Source organism: Oreochromis aureus, linkage group 20 (assembly GCF_013358895.1).
Source record: "Oreochromis aureus strain Israel breed Guangdong linkage group 20, ZZ_aureus, whole genome shotgun sequence".
Lineage (NCBI taxonomy): Eukaryota > Metazoa > Chordata > Actinopteri > Cichliformes > Cichlidae > Oreochromis > Oreochromis aureus.
The window spans coordinates 36,059,442-36,080,365 of record NC_052961.1 but is presented as its reverse complement, the minus strand read 5'-3'; the positions used below and the strand labels follow the sequence as shown (position 1 = coordinate 36,080,365).

General features: G+C 45.4%; 1 protein-coding gene across 1 annotated transcript in view; it reads right to left on the bottom strand.

Annotated features, from left to right (window-relative positions):
• Positions 1-462: 462 nt before the first annotated feature.
• LOC116309977 (guanylate cyclase soluble subunit beta-2) overlaps positions 463-20,924 on the bottom strand; it is a 39,547-nt gene continuing 19,085 nt past the window's right edge. The window contains exons 6-10 of the mRNA XM_039604700.1: positions 14,626-14,760; positions 3,799-3,973; positions 1,276-1,374; positions 964-1,055; positions 463-612 (exon numbers count right to left, since the gene is read on the bottom strand). Of these exons, the coding sequence (XP_039460634.1) occupies positions 463-612; positions 964-1,055; positions 1,276-1,374; positions 3,799-3,973; positions 14,626-14,760 (651 nt within the window). The remainder of the gene's footprint in view (positions 613-963; positions 1,056-1,275; positions 1,375-3,798; positions 3,974-14,625; positions 14,761-20,924) is intronic.

Below are 20,924 nucleotides of genomic sequence, written 5' to 3'. Positions count from 1 at the left end.
AAAAAACGGTATATTAATGGTATATTTACCATAAGTCAATGAGAAAATAATGCTAACATCTGGAACAAGATTGTAACATGCTTTGAGAACCAGTTTTCATTAGCTTGGTGCTTACACTATGGGTTAATTGCTGTAATACCCACGTGAGACAATTGCAGTAAAAACATATACATACAGAACACAAACATAAAAATATCAAAACAAAATTGTAATAAATTGATGAACATGTAAATTTATAGACACCTAAAGTTGGTCAGGGAAGATGTAACACAGAAATATAAGGAAAATAAGGAAATGGGAACAAATTAGTATAAACCTGTTTTTATACAACAAATGAATGACTACAGTGCTATTCACAGCAGAACAAACATTTAAGGCTCAATGTTAAACTATGTAGGACAAAAGCTGGAGGACATGCACGAATGCTTCACTAATGGAACATATTCAGAATATTAAAGCACTTTAACTCACATTGCTCACAGATACCTGGCTCCCTGCTAACATCTTCTTCTTTCTGGCCATGTTGGGATTCCAGTGGCAAACCAGGCTGTCATTCTGCACGCTGTAGTTCTTGTGGCCAATCAGCCAGTATGTATACATTTTGCCCTTACCCTGGCAGGAGAAGACTGCACGTGAAAAAGGAGCAATGACAAGGCACTGTTCACCAAAAACACCAAAATTAAAACTAAGCACTGCATATTTTTGTGTATATGTGGAAATTTTAAGAAATCTCTCAAAGTAGACTTGTGTTGAACATGAAGTAAGAAGATGTTTTATAAAAACTTGGGCTGAAGACTCTTTAACAAACATAAAATTTCCACCAAGTTCCACTTTTTTGTCTTTTAATTTAAATTTGGAAGGTTCTTAAAATACATAAAATAATATTAATGATACCATCTCAATCAGACTAACCCACAGTTATACAGGAGTTTAATTTTATGGCATGGTTGGAAATTCTTTTACCTTAATCTCAATCTCCCCACGAAGCTGCAGTTCATAAGCATTGTCTTTGATCAGAGCCAGGTATGTTTCTGAACTGATGTGGATTTTCTGAGCTGGCATAAAGAAAAATTAAAATAAACAGAAAATAAAATCATGTAAAGATTTAAGATTTTCCAGATTTGTATTTGTATATTTGTGCAAGAAAGAGCCAAGAAAGCTGTTTTTGGTACCAATTTCTAATACAACACATACAGTCTATTTAGTTTCAATTCATTTCCACTATATTGTGCTATACTGTGTGTGTTCTTGTATATTGGGACTAGATTCACATACGCAGGCTGGTTGATTCCATTCTAGAGGCTGTGTTGACGGTATCTCCAAATAGACAGTATCTTGGCATCTTGTAGCCCACTATTCCTGCCACACATGGACCTGTGTAGCAGGAGAAAAAGAAGCAACACTTCACAATCTTCTAAAAAAACCCTTTAGCGATAAACATTCAGAACATTCATCAAAGAAAGAAGACTGGAAAAAAAAGCAACGACATATCAACTGTAATTTTTGTAAAATATGTGGTGGCGAGGTGTGGTTTGTGGCTAAGCTGGGAGGGGTGGTGCCAGGATGCTAGCCATCACCTAATTGTGCCTTTCCTATTTTACACAATAGGACAGTTGGAGTGAAGGGCTTGTGGAGACAGGAGAAAAGCTGCAAGCAGCAGTCAGAGTGACATTAAAGTGGCTAAAAGCAAGCATGAGAGATATGCCTGAGCGACGGCACACACTAACCAATCTATGGCTACATGCACTGCCCTGACTCACGGGAACTCGTGCAAACGCCAGGACGCTTCTGCCGGGTGGATCTTCTAGGCGGATGGTGTGTGTTCTGTGGATGGTACTTGTATAAAGTACTTGTATTACTCTTTTCATCCAAATCTGCCAAGTGGCAAGGACCTTTTGTGGTCATGCAGTGAGAGAGTGATGTTGACTATAAAGTGGTGCATTCAGACAGGGGTGGTCCACCCCTTAAAGCATGGAGGGAGACAGAACCTGTATCTTTGTGGACCCTGGGGAAAGACCGTTGCGATAACCATGTCACGCTGGTTCAGACAACAGCGTTCTCCAGAGGTATTCTCTCCCTTGCCCATTCACACCACACTCAACACTTTGAAACTCACCCAGGTGTAACAGTGTGTTCATGGTCCTACAGATTATCTGTAAATAAAAGACAAGCAGTTCAGAAGGAACTGGCTGTAATGCTGGAGATGAGTGTAATAGGAGAGCTGCACAAAGACGGCTCTATATGCTCGTGCGCTGACTAAAACAAAGTGAATGAGGTGTCATTGCTTATCCCATGCCGCAGGTTTTTCACCACACTCGCTTCTGGCAGATTCACAATGTGTATATAGGCTTAGATGGCTAGGTGCATGTTAGGCGCATGGCTGCCAGCCATCACCTTATTGTGCCTTCCCTATTTTACACAGTAGGACGCTGGAACCAAGGGCCATGCACAAGAAGCAGTCAGAGCAACATTCAAGTGGCTGAAAGCAAGCATGAGAGCTGCGGCTCACACAGCTGTGTGTGTGCCAAGCAGTGAAAAAATGAAGACTGTCTGAACTGCCATACCCCATGTTAGACTCGGTGTTTTGGGTTTGTCAGTAGCCTCTTGTGTTGCAAAATAAAACTAGAAACTGAAATACAAATTCTAATCAAAAGCGTCTGTTGCTTTATCCATAAAAGTTAAAAACTGTACCTTTTTCAAATTTTTACAATCTTCCCTTCATGGTTGTCTCTTTGTGCACATCTGGACTGCTCCCAGCACTCCATATAGGCTCCTTATAAGTCCTGTTCAAGAATGTATACATGAACAACAAACTTAAACAGAGCCCAAAAATCTGTTTCTGTGTCAAAACAGAACCAATAGCAAACTGTGTCTTCAACTGAAACCCTGTTAGTTTACCCTGTGAGTGACTGCCTTGCAAAAATCTTGGCAGCACAGATGCCCCCCAAAAAAAACAAACAAACTTCAGGCTCATCCATTGTCACAAGTTGCAAGAATGTGAGAATCTATTAACATGTCGAAAGGAGAACAGATACGCCAACAAAATCTTTGCTCCCCACCGTCATTGCAATTTCAAAATTCTTCCAAATTAAATTTAAGTTGAAAGGTCTCTGTTATGACCGCATGATCAGGAGCTCCACCATGGACTGCAGATGCACGAGTGCACGGAAACACTGTGGGAGTTTCACAGAGTGCAAATGAAGTTTCTAAAAACAGCAACCACTCTCAATGTGATGCACTACTGCACAAGGAGACAACCTTCAAGAGGAGATTTGGCAAATGTAAATCAGATGTTCCTCAGACCCTTATATACTCACATATGTGGAAAGTACAAGATTGAATTAATGCTGGATAATGCTTAAGGAACTGTAAAGACTGAGTAAACGCTCAAACAATGTGGACAACTTGAAATTGTTTGAAGAGTAAGTATACTGTATGCAAACTAAAAAGCACTCAAACACCTGGATATAGGCTCTGCAAGAGCTACTAAGTGTTATTGAGTTTACCTGATGTCTATCATCTCCAATAAATGTTGCGGCTTTGTTCTGATGGTACACAATTAAAGCTCCGTGAGGATGCCAACATTTTTAATGTTTAAGATTTTCAACAGAATCCTCCTCTGAGGATTGTGAATATCCAGGAATTGTAATCTGATATGGTTGCTTTACTAGATGGTACTTACCACAAAGCACCTGACCAAGGTCACTGTAGTGATTCACATTTTTATCAATCCCCACACAGATGATAATTTTCTATAACATAGAAAACATCTGCTGTGTCTTAGTAAATTCCTCTGACCTGTGTGGATGCCAGCTCTGAGCTGAAGCCTCTCATTGGGCATGTGAGGAATGGAGACCTGTCTGACGGCTGCTACCAGATCCAGAGCCATCTTGGCAATTTCATCCACATGTCTGTCTCCGTTCCTTTCAGGTAGGCCGCTCACCACCATGTATGCATCTCCAATAGTCTCCACCTGGATTGACAGATTTTTACAAATTTGCATAAAATATACATCCCACTCATGTCTAGGAAAATGCCGGGATCGGTGTGGGATCGACTCGTCTGATTTACATATTTTGCAATGTCTTTTGCAACAATTTTGCAACTTTTTTCCACTCGATAAAAGTTGATTTGAGGGTTCCTGGTGGTTAGAGACAAATGCAATCGCATGGCAGGATGCTGTAAACGGACCAAACTTCAGTCAGGAGAACAACTGAGATAATCCATCCACAATACCAGGTTAGTCATTAATACACTGCAACAACATGGGAATAGAGCAGCTGTGATAGAATACAGCATTAATGAATCAATGGTACAGAAGTGGAGGAAGCAAGAAGAATGAGTTGAGTAAAGTTTGACTGATCTGACTTATCTGTTTCGTTTAATGCGCCTTATAATCCGGTGGAGAGAGAGGTGGTCAGATTGTCCCAGGTGGGGTAGGGGTGTTGCTTTGTAGGTTTGATGTTACTGTACACACGGTGCAGTATCCTGTGCCCCTGGTAGGACGCTTAATGTTATGGTGGAATTTCGGGTTTACAGATTTCAAACATAGGTGATTAAAATCCCCAGCAACGATAGGGAAGCCCTCAAGCTGCTCTCTTGGCTGTTTACTGATGATAAGTTCTAGGTGATCCCTTACCAGAGTCTTTGTTGCAGTCCTGGCGGTGAAGCATCCGATATTTGTGGATGGAGCCAAGATTCAGTTATAATCAGTAGATAACATGCCCAGACAAAACGGTTGTAGTAAATCTCTGATTGTAGCTCTTCCATTTTGTTTGTGAGGGATCCGTCGTTAGTTAGGAAGATGAATGGAAGCAGGGGCTGCTGCTTTCGCAGTTGGACACGATAGCCAGCACTGCATCCCAGCTTTTGTTTCCTCTCCTGCCATCTGTTGCTGTTCCTGACAATAACCAATGGAGCTCCTGGTGGTCTCTCAATCCTGATAGATACTGTGGGTCTAATCCAAATAAAGTCTGGCTTCAGACTGAGGTCAGTGTCTATAAGTTCCTGACTACTGAAAGTGATCAGTGCATTGCAGGAATTAGCAACGAAAAAGCATAAAAAACACAAAAAGATGCACAGTAGTTGGGAGCGCTGTGCCTCAGCACGCGCCCGTATGTATTTCAATCTTCGAATTTAGCTTATTTGAAACTTTAGGGTACCTTGTTGACATCCTACTAAAGTCCAAGTTTGTGGTGAGAATAGCCAGCAGTGAAATACTGAAAATATTCTTTGGGACTAGCGTCCAGTGTTGGGACTAACGCGTTATTAAGTAACGCGTTACAGTAACTACGTTATTATTGTGGTAACGAGCACGGTAACTAGTTATTATGCCAAAACCAGGAACGCGTTACTCGTTACTGGGATTTAGATAGGCTCGTTACTCGTTACTGCGGTGGTGGATATCGCGGAGCTTCCACAGATTCAGTAACATTAGCAAGTGGTGGAAGCCAGCAGGTGGATGAAGGAAAAGGGAGGCAAGAGGAGAGACCAAGCGGCCGCCGGTCCGCGTGTCAGGTGAACTGAACTTCAGGTAAGAAGTTATGACCTGCAGTCTATCCGGGTCAGATATAAACCAAGTTTAGGTGGAGTTTATTTTCGGTATGCTGACATTTTCGTACTGCGTACTAGCTAGCATGACGGAGTTTCTATACAGCTGGGTGGGTGCTATGTTACTGATGTTGAACTTTATTTTGTTCATACGGTTAATTATTAGAGTTGCCAACCGTCCGTAAAAAAACAGAATCGTCTGGTATTCAGAGAAAATATTACGCGTTTCGTACTGAGGTGAAAAGGAACACAGTTTGTCCCGGACTTCAGCTACAATGAAAAAGACACAAAGCTGAAGCTGCACAGCTGCCTCTTCTTCTCTCATTCTCTCCTGTTTCTACTTCAATCACGAAACTGATCAATGATCAGCTGATCGGCTTTTCTCTCTTGTTTATTTATCGCCCACTTTGCGCCAGAAAGAGGAAACCAGCGGATGTCGCGTTAAACAACAGCAGCACGTTTAAGCTTGATCAGCTGTTGTTAGAATTTATTTAATATTAATTTCTAGTATCAGCTGATGTTTGCTGGAGCCACAGCTGTAAAGCTGCTGGTCATGATATCGGTTTGGTTATCTGGTGAGAGGGAAACATGCAGATGAAACCAGGAGATGTCCTTACTGAATCATCAGAGCTGAACAGGTGATGGAGAAACAGGTTTACCTTTTAGGTGACATGAATGAGTTGAAGGGAAGTTATGAGCTGTTTCTGAGAGACAAATAACACCAGGATCCTTTTCTACGTAGCTGACAGCTGGTAACTGTGCAGGGGCGGGTCTAGCAAAGCTTTGCCAGGGGTCCAGGTAGGGCATTAACAGGGAAAGGGGGGGACAAGGAAATACTTTTCTTTATTATTCTCATTTAAAATGTCTCGCTTTAAAAAAAAATAATTATCTGAGTCTTACAACAAACAATTGATAGATTGATACATATATACCATCAGAACAGTGTACATCACTGTCACAACAGTGTTTGTTTTCATTCAAAGGCTTTATGATTTTTCCTATAATGGTGGGCGGTCTCTAGTCAAAATGCCCGGGACGATTTTTTTGTCTGTCCCCAGCTCTGTATGCAGCTCATCTGCAGCCTGGTGTTACCTACATCTTCCTATTCAGACGGCAGAATTTCCGAGTTCTGAGTACAATCAAAAGCACCACGACTGCAATTTTTGTGTTGGATGTAAAAGCAGGCTAGAATCATGGCGGCGGTCAACGCACGGTCCAGGCGTGATTTCTCTCGTGGAAATGTGCGCATTATTTTTTCCTTTCTGTTGGTAGGTGGCACAGTGCACTTGTGGCAAGTAAGCAAGCTAGAAGACTGGCAGTCTGGCTGGTATCCAGTTACGGAAGCAACACATTAACAAGAGAATTCTGAGTAAAACCAAAGTTACTTTCCCTAGTAACTAGTTACTTTGAAAGTAACGAGTAACTTGAAGTAACTGAGTTACTTTTTTAGAGAAGTAACTAGTAATGTAACTAAGTTACTAATTTAAAGTAACTTACCCAACACTGCTAGCGTCACACTGGAGTACTGCATTCCAAGTGAAGCATCACAATGAGAATTATGTGACAAAGTACCAACATCAAGTCAGAATCAAATCACTGAGCTATGACCCGTCCATATTTGCGAACTTAGCAGAGGAACTTTAAAACATTCTCCTGTTGTACGGCAACACTTTCACATGATCTGGTATGTAGCCGGTCTATGATAAGAGCAAGACAATGGCATTTAACACAGATGAAGAACTGATTCTATGTGACAGTCTTGTAACTCTTGGAGAAAAAAACGTTAAAAAATGTCAGAGGTTTCAAGTATCTTGGTGTGGTGCAGCTGCAGGGTAGGGGTAGAGCAGAGGGTTCAGGGGCAGTTCTAGGCGCACAGCCACACTCTGCCAGCCACTATTTTAACTCAGTAAAATTCTGAGACCGGTGATGTGCACCAGAGAGAGTAAGGAGAGCAGCAGTGAAAGAACGCTGGAGGAAAAGCTGCAAGTGAAGCACACGTGTAAAACAGTAATTGTGAGAATAAACGCGACCTGTTCAGTTGAAACTGAGAGTCTGGAGCTGGATGGTGGGTTTCCCATGACTGTGGTGTTACATTGGCACCCAACTTTGCCCATCAGACAAGATGCAAGGGAGCTGGCCAATATGCACCAAGAGCAAGAGGCAGCACTGCAGCAGTAACTGGAGACGCTGCAGGCCCAAGCCGAGCAGCACACACAGATATTGGAGAAGTAAAGTAAAAGTAAAGTTTATTTATTAAGCACTTTTCATAGACAGGCAGTCACAAAGCGCTGTGCACAAAGGTTAAAATAAACAGTAACAAAATAAACAATATAGTCAATACAACAGGTTACATGTAAATAAAAATGTAAAATTTACAAAAGCATCGATCAACAGAAGGTCTGTTTAGACAAAAAAGTTTTAAACTGCTTTTTAAAGAATCCACAGAGTTAACCAAACATAGTTGTGGTGGTCGACTGTTCCACAGCCTTGGTGCCACAGACTGAAAGGCTCTGTCCCCTCTAGTCTTCAGTTGTGATGTTCCGCCCGGGCTGCCGGAGGACTTGTGGCTCCGTACCTGCTAATCCTGCGTCTGTTCCTGCTGGGGCATCTGAGGAACTGCTTCAGCCATCTGTCTTCGCTGAAGGGTCAGAGGAACCTCTTCAGCCGTCTTCTGTTCCTGCTGAAGGTCCCGAGGGGTCGCTTCAGCTGTTTTCTGTCTCCGCTGAAGGGTCCGAGGAGCCCGTCCAGACATCATCAGCGCCACTAGATCCTCCACCTGTGGTTTCTATGCTGTTGCCTGCAGCGCCACTACCTGCAGTTTCCACACTGTCGCCTACAGTGCCACCACCTGCTCCATCACCTGCGGCTGCCACACCACCATCGGGACCTGTGCCATCCCCGTCCTCCACATCCTGCTCAACTTCGTTCAGCTCCTCACCGTCGTCGGCCACTTTCCAGGCTGTTGGCTGGACATCTTTGCCGTCATGGCTGGCCCCCTGAACTGTTGTGTCGCCATTGCTTTTCACGTGGCTGGCCCCCTGAACTGTTTCCACGCCGCCGCTGCCTTCAGCATGGTCGGCCTCCGGACTTGCTTCATCTGCGCCGCTGCTGCCATCCGCGTGGTCAGCCTTCGGATTTGCCTCACCCGCGCCACAGCTGCCTTCTGAGCAACTGGCCACCGGACCGGTTCAGTCACCTGTGCCGTTGCCACTTTCCTTGTGGTTGGCCTTCCCAACTGTTTAGCAATGGACTGTTGTGTTGTCGCCTTCCGGGTTGGCCACCTGAACTCTATGCGAACAGTGTTCGTGAGCTCCAGTATTTTCTGTGGAATCTGTTCCTGTTCCTGCTCATCATGTCCTGTGTTTCTCTGGTTATCATGTCATATTTCTCTCTGCATGTTATAATTTCACGTTTGTTTATTAGGTTTCCGAGTTCAGAGTATTTCTTAGTTCTGTCCCTGCCACCCTTGCTTTTGTTTGTTTTCATCTATTGTAAATAAAGCTCATTCACATCAATGCCTATGTCTTGGGTCCTTCTCGTATAAACTCCACATGTCTGCCGTAGACATGTTTTATTGTAAAGGTCTCGTGTTTCCATGTTCGGTGTGTCTACCTGAGGCATCACGTTAATTCGTGTCAGCTGTGTTCCCCATATATTCTCACTACCCTCATTATCCTTCTGTGTATTTATGTCAGTGTCTCCCTCGGTCCTGTGTCGTGATCACCCTCATACCTCACTGTGTGTTCTGTCTGCCAGCCTGCCTGCCTGTATAGTTTATTTTGTATCTCAGTTTAGTTAATGTTGGTTTTCCTAGTGTTCCCCTCTGTTTATTCCCCCAGGGTCGAATGCTTAGGCAAATGAACTTAAACACCTTGACAACATAAGACTACCTCACTGATATGTGAGTTCGGCGCTGGATCATGACACCAACCAAAAAGAGTTGCATGTCTTCTCTGACAAATTCCAACATGCATATCGTAGTCTGGGATATCTGCACACAGGACTAGAATTACATGTTTAGGTAGTGTTTCTTACAGCTTGCTCCCGAGCGGCTCCAAAGTGCCAGCTTTGTATGCCACATCTTGAGTTTAATAGACTGTGGCCAGTCTATTCCATTACAAAGAGTGAGGATTTCACAGAGGAGCAAAGACAGTCAACACTCTGTCATGGTTAGGCTGTGTGCAGGCAGGATGAGGACCCAAATGCAAACTCACGGGAAAACAGGACTGAACTCAAAATACAGCTTTATTGCTGACAAAAGATAACAGCGATACAAAATAGCATGAAACCAAACTGGGAAGTACTAAGGAACTGAAACACACAGAGGGGCACACAGTCATGAGGGAGAACGCGACACAGAACTGAGGGAGACGCAGACATAAATACACAGAGGGTTAACGAGGGAAGTGGGAGCACACGGGGAACACAGGTGACACTGATAATCATAACAAGACACGGCAGGAGTAAACGCAACACTGACGGGAGACTGTCAAAGTAAAACAGGAAGTACAGAGGTTCAGACAGGAGGAGAGAGAGCACGGGGAGAGCACAGACATAACGGGCTGGGGAAAACATGGAATAAAACACAAGGAGAGACGAGGGCTCACAGATACACAGAGGGACCCAGAGGGACACACAGGGGGTAAGAGTCACAAGGGGAAAAACACATAAGGAACAACGTAACAGAGCAACCCAGGAAGCATGGCCTAAATAAGGAACAAAATACATGAAAACTAAGAATACTGGGCCAACATGGCCCAGGACCATGACACACTCTGCTTAGTTACAGCAGTAACTACTGCTGCACCCACACTACCGCATGCTCAGCACTTTAGCAGCTTTAGTGAACTAGTGAAGGCAACTGCAAGGTACCTTCATGGGCTGTCTGCCACCCCTGGAAAGACTCCTATAGCAGTGGAATTCCAGAAAGCAGAACTCGGCATATTGCGTTCTGCTCAAAGTGACATCTTTCCTGAAGAAATCCAGTGATTAACAATGGGAAAACCAGTCCCTTCATCTAGCTGCTTAATGACCTTGGTCCCACAATATGATGAATCCCTTAATGTTGGGTGGTCACCTATGGCACTGTCAAACTCGGAATGATGTTATTCACCCTATAGTTGTTAATCTAATAAGTAGACAGTGACTTAAAATACCCAAGTGCAGAGCGACTCTTTGCTGAACTGAGAAAAAGTCGTGAATCCTTCATTGTCGTGAGGCTATTAGAAGAGAACACCGCTCTTCTTGTCCTGAAGAGCACCCTAGCACTGAACCTCCACAGGGTTCAGTGCTAGGACCAATTCTGTTTACATTATACATGCTTCCCTTAGGCAGCATCATTAGACGACATAGCATAAATTTTCACTGCTATGCAGATGACACCCAGCTCTATCTATCCATGAAGCCAGGTAACACACACCAATTAGTTAAACTGCAGGAATGTCTTAAAGACATAAAGACCTGGATGGCCGCTAACTTTCTGCTTCTTAATTCAGATCAAACTGAGGTTATTGTACTCGGCCCTGAAAATCTTAGAAATATGGTATCTAAGCAGATTCTTACTCTGGATGGCATTACCTTGGCCTCCAGTAATGCTGTGAGGAACCTTGGAGTCATTTTTGACCAGGACATGTCCTTCAACGCACACATTAAACAAATATGCAAGACTGCTTTCTTCCATTTGTGCAACATCTCTAAAGTTAGAAATATCCTGTCTCAGAGTGACGCTGAAAAACTAGTTCATGCATTTATTACTTCCAGGCTGGACTACTGTAATTCTTTATTATCAGGATGTCCTAAAAACTCCCTGAAAAGTCTTCAGCTAATCCAAAATGCTGCAGCAAGAGTCCTGACAGGGACTAGAAAGAGAGAGCAGATTTCTCCTGTTTTGGCTTCCCTTCATTGGCTTCCTGTTAAATCCAGAATTGAATTCAAAATCCTGCTCCTCACATACAAGGTCTTAAATAATCAGGCCCCATCTTATCTTAATGACCTTGTAGTACCATATCACCCTATTAGAGCACTTCGCTCTCACACTGCAGGCCTACTTGTTGTTCCTAGAGTATTTAAAAGTAGAATGGGAGGCAGAGCCTTCAGTTTTCAGGCCCCTCTTCTGTGGAACCAGCTTCCAGTTTGGATTCGGCAGACAGACACTAGGGCTGGGCTATATCATACCGTTCACTGTAATACCGGTGTAATTTTGGGCAATGATAGGAAAATGAAATATCGCGATAGAATATGAGTAAAATGCGCATGCGCAGTGCTTATGTTTACATACGCACATGGTGGCGACGCAGAATGAGAGGAGCAAAAGTGGATCGTTTAATGAAACGGATGAACCAGAATTGATTTGTAAAAATGCTGCAACTTCAGTGGTGTGGAACTGGTTTAGCTTTCGTCCGTCAGATACACAACAAAGCACTATTTTGGTAGCGCATGCTAGCGGGCCGTCGTTATTACCGTGTTGTTTGGAAAATACTGCACACTTAAAATCAATCCTTTGATTTTTCTGAAAATCGACAGTGCCCCTTATAATTCTGTGTGCCTTATGTATGAATTCTGGTTGTGTTTACTGACCTCGAAATGATTTTATGTGGTACATGGCGCTGGAAAACCTGTCAAATGTTTCAGTACAACTTTGCTAAGCTACCATGCCGCACCGCTTGATGGAGCATTACGGCTATCGGAGGCAGGAGCCTCGCGGAGTGATACGTACTGTACTTCAACATAATACTCCCGTATTGTGTGTGTATAACCTCTTTTTAAGTTTTGTGGATATTACACATGGTTATGCTGAGGATATGTCGGCCAATTTTCTTCCACAGCATGTCTTTATCCTGTCTTCCTTCTCTCACCCCAACCGGTCGCAGCAGATGGCCCCGCCCCTCCCTGAGCCTGGTTCTGCCGGAGGTTTCTTCCTGTTAAAAGGGAGTTTTTCCTTCCCACTGTCGCCAAAGTGCTTGCTCATAGGGGGCCATATGATTGTTGGGTTTTTCTCTGTATCTATTATTGTGCGATCTACTGTACAATATAAAGCGCCTTGAGGCGACTTTTGTTGTGATTTGGCGCTATATAAATAAAATTGAATTGAATTGAATTGAATTGAATTGAACTGAATTGAATTGAATGTCAAAGAAGTACAGCCCAACCAGTCAACCATAAGATGGCTGATTTGCATCCGGGTCGGCTCAGATTGCATACTCTGACCTTTTTCTCAACAGGGATTGACAGATTTGGGCCACTGCAGTTCAGATGTCAACATGAGAAACATTGGGGTCTGTTTTTCAAATTTCAGAGGTGGGGACTGGGAGTTACATGAAGCTTTCAAAGCCCTCCATCCTTCCCTACAGGCCCAGCTGGCAGGGCAGCAAATAAAATTCCACTTCAACCCACCTAGCACTCCTCATTCTGGAGGCTCCTGGGAGCATGAAATCAGGTCTGTCAAGGCTGCTTTGACTGCAGCCCTGGGTTCGCAAGTTGTCAGCAAAGAAGTGTGGACAACTTGCGAACCCAGGGCTGTTGCTGATGGGGTGGCCAGACCATTTTTTACCAAAGGCAGTGTATTGCTGCTTGGACGTCGGCACTGGAGGACCTGCCAAGTGCTATCAGACCACTTCTGGACACGGTTCCTGCACCACTACCTGCCCGCCCTGCAAACTCCCTCTTAGTGGCAGTCAGATACAGCCCTTGTTCAATTGGGTAGTGTTGTGATAATCGCTGATCCCCAACTTCCCAGAGCTTCATGGCCTGTTGGGAACATTAGCAAGGTTATTCCTGGCAGCCTTATTTGCACTGCAGAGGTTAAAGTGATGGGCTATACCTATGGATGACCTGTGAGATACCTCATTCGGCTTCCTGCTGTTCCAAATGAAGATTTACAGAATGGATTTAGTATTGCAAACTTGCTGGAGCAAGTTTGGGGGTGGCTGTTCTGAAGATGTAGCAGGCATGTCATTTACCAGCCTATCCACAAGGGGCAGCTGTGTACTGTATTTAGTGCAGTTGGACCAGTGATAACCGGTTCAGCCATGCAGTCTCTTGGTTGGGGGCTTCATCACATCCACAGTTGATTGCTGTTTGTGTTGCTGTGTGTGCATCCAGAGAAATCTAAGTTGTAACATCACAACTGTTCATTAAGGCATGCAGGCTGTGAACAAGTTTTCAGTTTCTGATTAACTTTAATGTGCCTTATTTTATTGTGAGGAGAATGTTATTTCACGCTAGCCTGCTACATTGCATAGCAACTAAGCTGTGCCTTGCATATTGTTGCTAAATTGACATATAGTGTATAGCTCATGCTTTTGCATCTTGATTTGTTATAACTAAGTAATTAATGACAATCCTGATTTACTTCTGGTTTTTCAGAACCACATGCATACACATATTCTCTGTGCTGCCTTAAAGAGCAGTAAACCCATCAACTGTGTCATGATTCTTTGTCTGCATTAATCCTGAGGGAAACATAGGGAGTGCATTCAAACTGATGCACACTCTGTGATTATCACCAAGTGTAGTTGGCATGGTAGTTTAGAGCCTTCACCACAATAGCAACACAGCATAATGAACAGGATCCATACTGTCTTAATATCGTTCTTTACAGCAGAGACTTCAGGCTTCAATGATGGCTGCAGATAGAGAACCAGGGAAACTCAGCTGCAGCTTTTCAGACTGATTAGTAGTCTGAGGAGCAGCCCAGAACCCTGCTCTGTCTCTTCTGCAAGTACTGCAAAGGTTCTGTTGAGGTTTCCTTGTGTGTAACGGCACACACAAAATACCTAAAACAAATTTTGGGAGGACTGGAATGCATGCTAGGGTGTTATTGATTGACAGTGCATATTGTTACTGAAATCTCTTGAAGCCTAAGCAACAACCAAAATTAGGCTTTACAGAGGTATACTGAAAGGCTACAACTACTAACTAGCAGATTTAATAAATCTGCATAAGTGCACACACCCCAGATTTTCATAATGTATAACCTTAAAGCCCAGAGACATGCCCACAGAACAAGTAACTAAAAAAGAATGATTTCAATTGAAGTAAAAAAAGTGATGAAAGTGAAAGTAAAACCTGTGTTACCTTGTAGACATCATAGGAGTCAATGCGCGTATCAAAACACATGTAGAGGTTGTTGAGCATCTCCACTACTTGCAATGGAGTACAGGACGCAGAGATAGAGGTGAAGCCCACAATGTCTGAGAAAAAAATGGTAACCTGGAACCAAAGGTAGAAAAGTAGTTCCATTAATACATAGACTTACTGTTTGTAGTGGAAATATGGTAAAAAAAAAAAAAACAACAACAAAAAAAACAAAAACAAAAAAACATCTAAAAGAGAAATAACATCTTTGGACGCAGAAAACTTGTATCATATCTATCTAATAGACTCCAATTTGTTCATGTAAATGGAGAGTCCTCTTCACACACTGAGGTCAATTATGGTGTTCCACAGGGTTCAGTGCTAGGACCAATTCTGTTTACATTATACATGCTTCCCTTAGGCAGCATCATTAGAAGACATAGCATAAATTTTCACTGCTATGCAGATGACACGCAGCTCTATCTATCCATGAAGCCAGGTAACACACACCAATTAGTTAAACTGCAGGAATGTCTTAAAGACATAAAGACCTGGATGGCCGCTAACTTTCTGCTTCTTAATTCAGATAAAACTGAAAATGTACTCGGCCCTGAAAATCTTAGAAATATGGTATCTAAGCAGATTCTTACTCTGGATGGCATTACCTTGGCCTCCAGTAACACTGTGAGGAACCTTGGAGTCATTTTTGACCAGGACATGTCCTTCAACGCACATATTAAATAAATATGTAAGACTGCTTTCTTCCATTTGCGCAACATCTCTAAAATTAGAAATATCCTGTCTCAGAGTGATGCTGAAAAACTAGTTCATGCATTTATTACTTCCAGGCTGGACTACTGTAATTCTTTATTATCAGGATGTCCTAAAAACTCCCTGAAAAGCCTTCAGCTGATCCAAAATGCTGCAGCAAGAGTACTGACAGGGACTAGAAAGAGAGAGCAGATTTCTCCTGTTTTGGCTTCCCTTCATTGGCTTCCTGTTAAATCCAGAATTGAATCCACAATCCTGCTCCTCACATACAAGGTCTTAAATAATCAGGCCCCATCTTATCTTAATGACCTTGGAGTACCATATCACCCTATTAGAGCACTTCGCTCTCACTCTGCAGGCCTACTTGTTGTTCCTAGAGTATTTAAAAGTAGAATGGGAGGCAGAGCCTTCAGTTTTCAGGCTCCTCTTCTGTGGAACCAGCTTCCAGTTTGGATTCGGCAGACAGACACTAGGGCTGGGCTATATCATACCGTTCACTGTAATACCGGTGTAATTTTGGGCAATGATAGGAAAATGAAATATCGCGATAGAATATGAGTAAAATGCGCATGCGCAGTGCTTATGTTTACATACGCACATGGCGGCGACGCAGAATGAGAGGAGCAAAAGTGGATCGTTTAATGAAACGGATGAACCAGAATTGATTTGTAAAAATGCTGCAACTTCAGTGGTGTGGAACTGGTTTAGCTTTTGTCCGTCAGATACACAACAAAGCACTATTTTGGTAGCGCATGCTAGCGGGCGTCGTTATTACCGTGTTGTTTGGAAAATACTGCACACTTAAAATCAATCCTTTGATTTTTCTGAAAATCGACAGTGCCCCTTATAATCCTGTGTGCCTTATGTATGAATTCTGGTTGTGTTTACTGACCTCGAAATGATTTTATGTGGTACATGGCGCTGGAAAACCTGTCAAATGTTTCAGTACGACTTTGCTAAGCTACCATGCCGCACCGCTTGATGGAGCATTACGGCTATCGCAGGCAGGAGCCTCGCGGAGTGATACGTACTGTACTTCAACATAATACTCCCGTATTGTGTGTGTATAACCTCTTTTTAAGTTTTGTGGATATTACACATGGTTATGCTGAGGATATGTCGGCCAGTTTTCACTGGAAATGCCTTTTGGTTAAACTGTCAGCGAGGAATTTGCATTTGCACTGTTAAATTTTTATATAACTTTAATACACATAAAAAACAGCTGCTTGTATAAGTGAAAATACATTGATGGGGTTTTTTGCACTAATAAAGTTGTGAAGTTGTAAAGTATTTTGTCTAGTATCAATTATATCGTCAGTTATATTGTTATCGCAAATTTTCAAATGTATATCGTGATAAATATTTTTGGTCATATCTCTACTTTCAAGATTAGGCTTCAAACTTTCCTTTTTGCTAAAGCATATAGTTAGGGCTGGACCAGGTGACCCTGAATCCTCCCTTAGTTATGCTGCAATAGATGTAGGCTGCCGGGGATTTCCATGATGCATTGAGTTTTTCCTTTCCAGTCACCTTTCTCACTCACTATGTGTTAATAGACCTCTCTGCATCGAATCATATCTGTTATTAATCTCTGTCTCTCTTCCACAGCATGTCTTTATCCTGTTTTCCTTCTCTCACCCCAACCAAATGCAGCAGATGGCTCCGCCCCTCCCTGAGCCTGGTTCTGTCGGAGGTTTCTTCCTGTTAAAAGGGAGTTTTTCCTTCCCACTGTCGCCAAAGTGCTTGCTCATAGGGGGTCATATGATTGTTGGGTTTTTCTCTGTATTTATTATTGTGCTATCTACTGTACAATATAAAGCGCCTTGAGCCGACTTTTGTTGTGATTTGGTGCTATATAAATAAAATTGAATTGAATTGAATAGAAAACGAAGTTAAACTTGTACCAGAATTATTGGAAGATAAAACTACAGAGAAAAAACAGAACATCTTATGATCCAGAGCGCATCACGTTATCTATCAGACATGGTGACGGCAGTGTTGTGCCATGGGGATGTACGGCTGCTAAAGGAATGTGCCACTACTCTTTACTGATGATGTGACTGCTGAGAACCAGCAGGATAATTTGTGTAGTATACAGGACTACACTTTCTACTCAGATTCACCCAGATGCTTATAAACTGATCTGAGTGACTATGAATAACAACCAAAATCAATTTTAAAGTTTCTCAAGGCAAAGAAACTGTTGATTGCTTTGTTGTCAACTCATGAGAACATGCTTTTCAGTTATTAAAGATGAAACTGAAAGGAGAGAGATACACAAACAAGCAGGAGGAGAGTGGCTGTTGTGAAGGCCTGGCTGAGCATATCAAGACATGAAAGGCAGTAACTGAGGATGTCCATAGGTTCAAGACTTTAGGCAGTCACTACCTGAAAAACAAAAATGTTTATTCAGTTATTAGGAAACATTCTTGTATTAAAAATTTTAAATTGTTTTCAGATGTTTTCAGATGAAAGATGTCCAAAAAGTATGGGCCTACACTATACTGTAGCGGGCCAGGGCTGTTCGGGGTTTTGTTATTGACATTTATGTTCTGTTGCCATGGTTACAGGTGACGCTCTCTCTGCAACTGTGTGTTTCCGGGTGAGAGAGCGCCATTTTGTGTTGGTGTTGTGCTAGTGCTGCTGAGCAGTTTGCTAGCGGCAGCGTGCTCGCCTGTCGAATGCCAATAAATGGCTGTGCTCCCTGGCTAGCTCACGGGAAGCAAGACCAAACCATACCTCTGTCTCCTCCTTGTCTGAGCTCGCCACATTGGTGTCAGAAGTGGGATAGCTCACCCTCGCCGGAATGGAGAGAGACACTCAGAGGCTGGAGCAAGCCGTCGAGGAGCGCATTCGCTGCTTGGGAAGTGGGCGATTGAAGAGAGAGCAAGCGAGCGGCCATGTAAGTCCCCCGACGGGTCCCGACGGCGCGAGCGCACCGCGGCAGTGGCCCGTCGCGACCGACGCTGGGACAGTGCTTCATGGGCTGCCTCTGTCGACCAACACGCCGGGCCCCCGACAGCAAGCAGTAATGCCTGCAACGCCAGCTAATGTACCGAAATACAACGGGCTAACCCCACTAGAGCCCTACCTCTCACAAGTACGGCTAGCCGCGAGGCATAATGGCTGGAGCGACGAAGAGGCTGCTACACACCCAGCGCTAGCATTGGAAGGAGATCCACTGCAGATACTCCCTGACCTAGCCCCGTCAGAGCAGCATGAGCTCCAGGCCCTCACCATAGCACTCGAGAGGCGATTTGGGCAGTGGCACTCCACTGATCAGAGCAGGGAGCAGCTGACCAACCGGAGCCGTAGGCCGGGGAAGAGCCTGGGCACCTTTGCAGCGGATGTGTTGCTGTATGCTCGTCGTGGCTACCCAGAGTTCCCAGCAGCAGCCCGTGAGGAGCTTAGCCTGCATGCTTTCCTGCGAGGACTTTTCCCAGAGCGACTACGCCAACACGTCTGCCTGGCCATGCCTCAGACTCTCCGTGAGGCGCTCCTTGAGGCTGAAAGGGCCGAGCTTGTGCTCACATCGCGACCTGACCAGCAGTTGCGCCCCCCAAACTACCCTCAAATCAGAGCCGCAGACTGCGACAGTGAGGGGGAGGTCGCGGGGATATGCCAGCTGCAGCCCTCGGTGCCCTGGAGGCGTCCCCGTCGACCGACCGCTGCTACCGGTGCGATGAGCCTGGCGCCCACCCCGAAGGCCAGAACGATGTGGCCTCAGGGGGATGAGAGGGGGAGCGGTACAGCGAGGGGACCACCGCTCCAGGTTCCTGCCCCCCTCCAAGAACGATGCACGGTGGTGGGCCTAGTCGGGCACCTCAAGGGACTCTACCTGAGCTGCTGTGTTGAGGACCAGCCCTGCCAGGCCCTGGTGGACACGGGGTCCACCATTTCCCTAATACGACCTGGTGTGTTTCCTGGAACATCCGGGCCGCTTGTGATGGGTTGGTCGCCCATCGACACCCAGCTGATGACAGTGACGTGGGAGAGAACTGACATGCGGGGGAAGAAACCATTGCAGATCCGAGTGAAGGATTTGGAGCTGGTGCACGACTTCTGGCTTGCTGACATCCAAGATCAGTGCATCATCGGCCTTGATCTGCTGACCCGCTGGGGGGCCTGCGTTGACACCGCGAAGCTGGCTATCACTCTTGGTACAGAGACTCTGGCCCTCCAGTGCGGTCAAAAGCAGGGAACCAGAGACTGCAGGCAGACGCGGCTGGTTCAGCACACCATCGACACCGGCTCTGCTCAACCCATCTGTCTGCGCCCACGCCAGCTGCCCCTCGCAAAACGGCAGGGAGAGCGGGCCCAGGAGGCACGGGGCGTGGCTACTGCTTGGGCCACAGCCGGCGGAGGGGGATGGCTCTCGTTGACCATGCAGCAGCTGAAGCAGGAGCAGGGGGCTGATGCGACGTTGGTTCAGGTGGGGGCCTGGCTGGAGGCAGCACGACGCCCAGGCTGGACAGGGGTGTCAGGACAGGGGCCCGAAGTAAAGGCCTACTACTCCCAGTACAACAATCTGGAGACCCACGACGGCCTCCTGTACCGGAGATGGCGGGCCCCCAAACAGGGCAAGGATCTCCCGCAGTTGTTGGTGCCTCGGTTGCTGCGGTCGCAGGTGCTCGAGCTTGTCCACGGCTCGGTGGGGGCCAGCCACTATGGGAATGCTAAAACTCTCCGCCGTCTCAGGGGGCAGTTCTACTGGCCTGGTTGTCGACGAGATGTGGAACTTCATGTGCACTGCTGTGACACCTGTACGGCACGGAAGGGCCCCACTCAACGCCCCACTGCTCCCCTGCAGCAGCATCGGGTGGGGGCCCCGATGGAGAGAGTGGGAGGAGACGTCCCTAGCCTTTCCCGTCCCCCGAGGCAGGGAACCGGCGTGTTGGTGGCCAGGGACTGCTACAGGAGGCTGAGGGAGCGGCCGTGAGTGGGTCATGACTACACCCACCAGGCCCAGGTCAGCGCCGGAGTACGACAGAAAAGAGCCTGCGACACCAGGTGCCATGGGGAGAGCTTTCGTGCCTGGTGACAAGGTTTGGGTGTACTGCCCGGTTCGCAAGAGAGGGGTGTCCCCCAGGCTGTGCGGTCACTGGCAAGGGCCGGCGGAAGTCGTGGGGCGGCTAACAGAAGTGGTGTACCGGATCCGCATGCTGGGCCCAAGGTGCGTGGCGGTGTTGCACCAGGAAAGGCTCTCACCGTACCGCCCGCCCGCTCCAGCAGCCGCTGGGGCAGGGGATGCTGGTGGCACCCCAGGTTCTCATCCAAGTGACTCTTCCCCTGTTGGTCGAGATCGGCCTGCTACCGAAGGAAGACACATGGACATTTGCAGGACTTTGTAATGGGGTTGTCGGGGACGACTGACCCCTTAGGTGGGGGCTATGTAGCGGGCCAAGGCTGTTCGGGGTTTTGTTATTGACATTTATGTTCTGTTGCCATGGTTACAGGTGACGCTCTCTCTGCAACTGTGTGTTTCCGGGTTAATCAGCATTAACAGCGCACAAAATGGACAATCACGT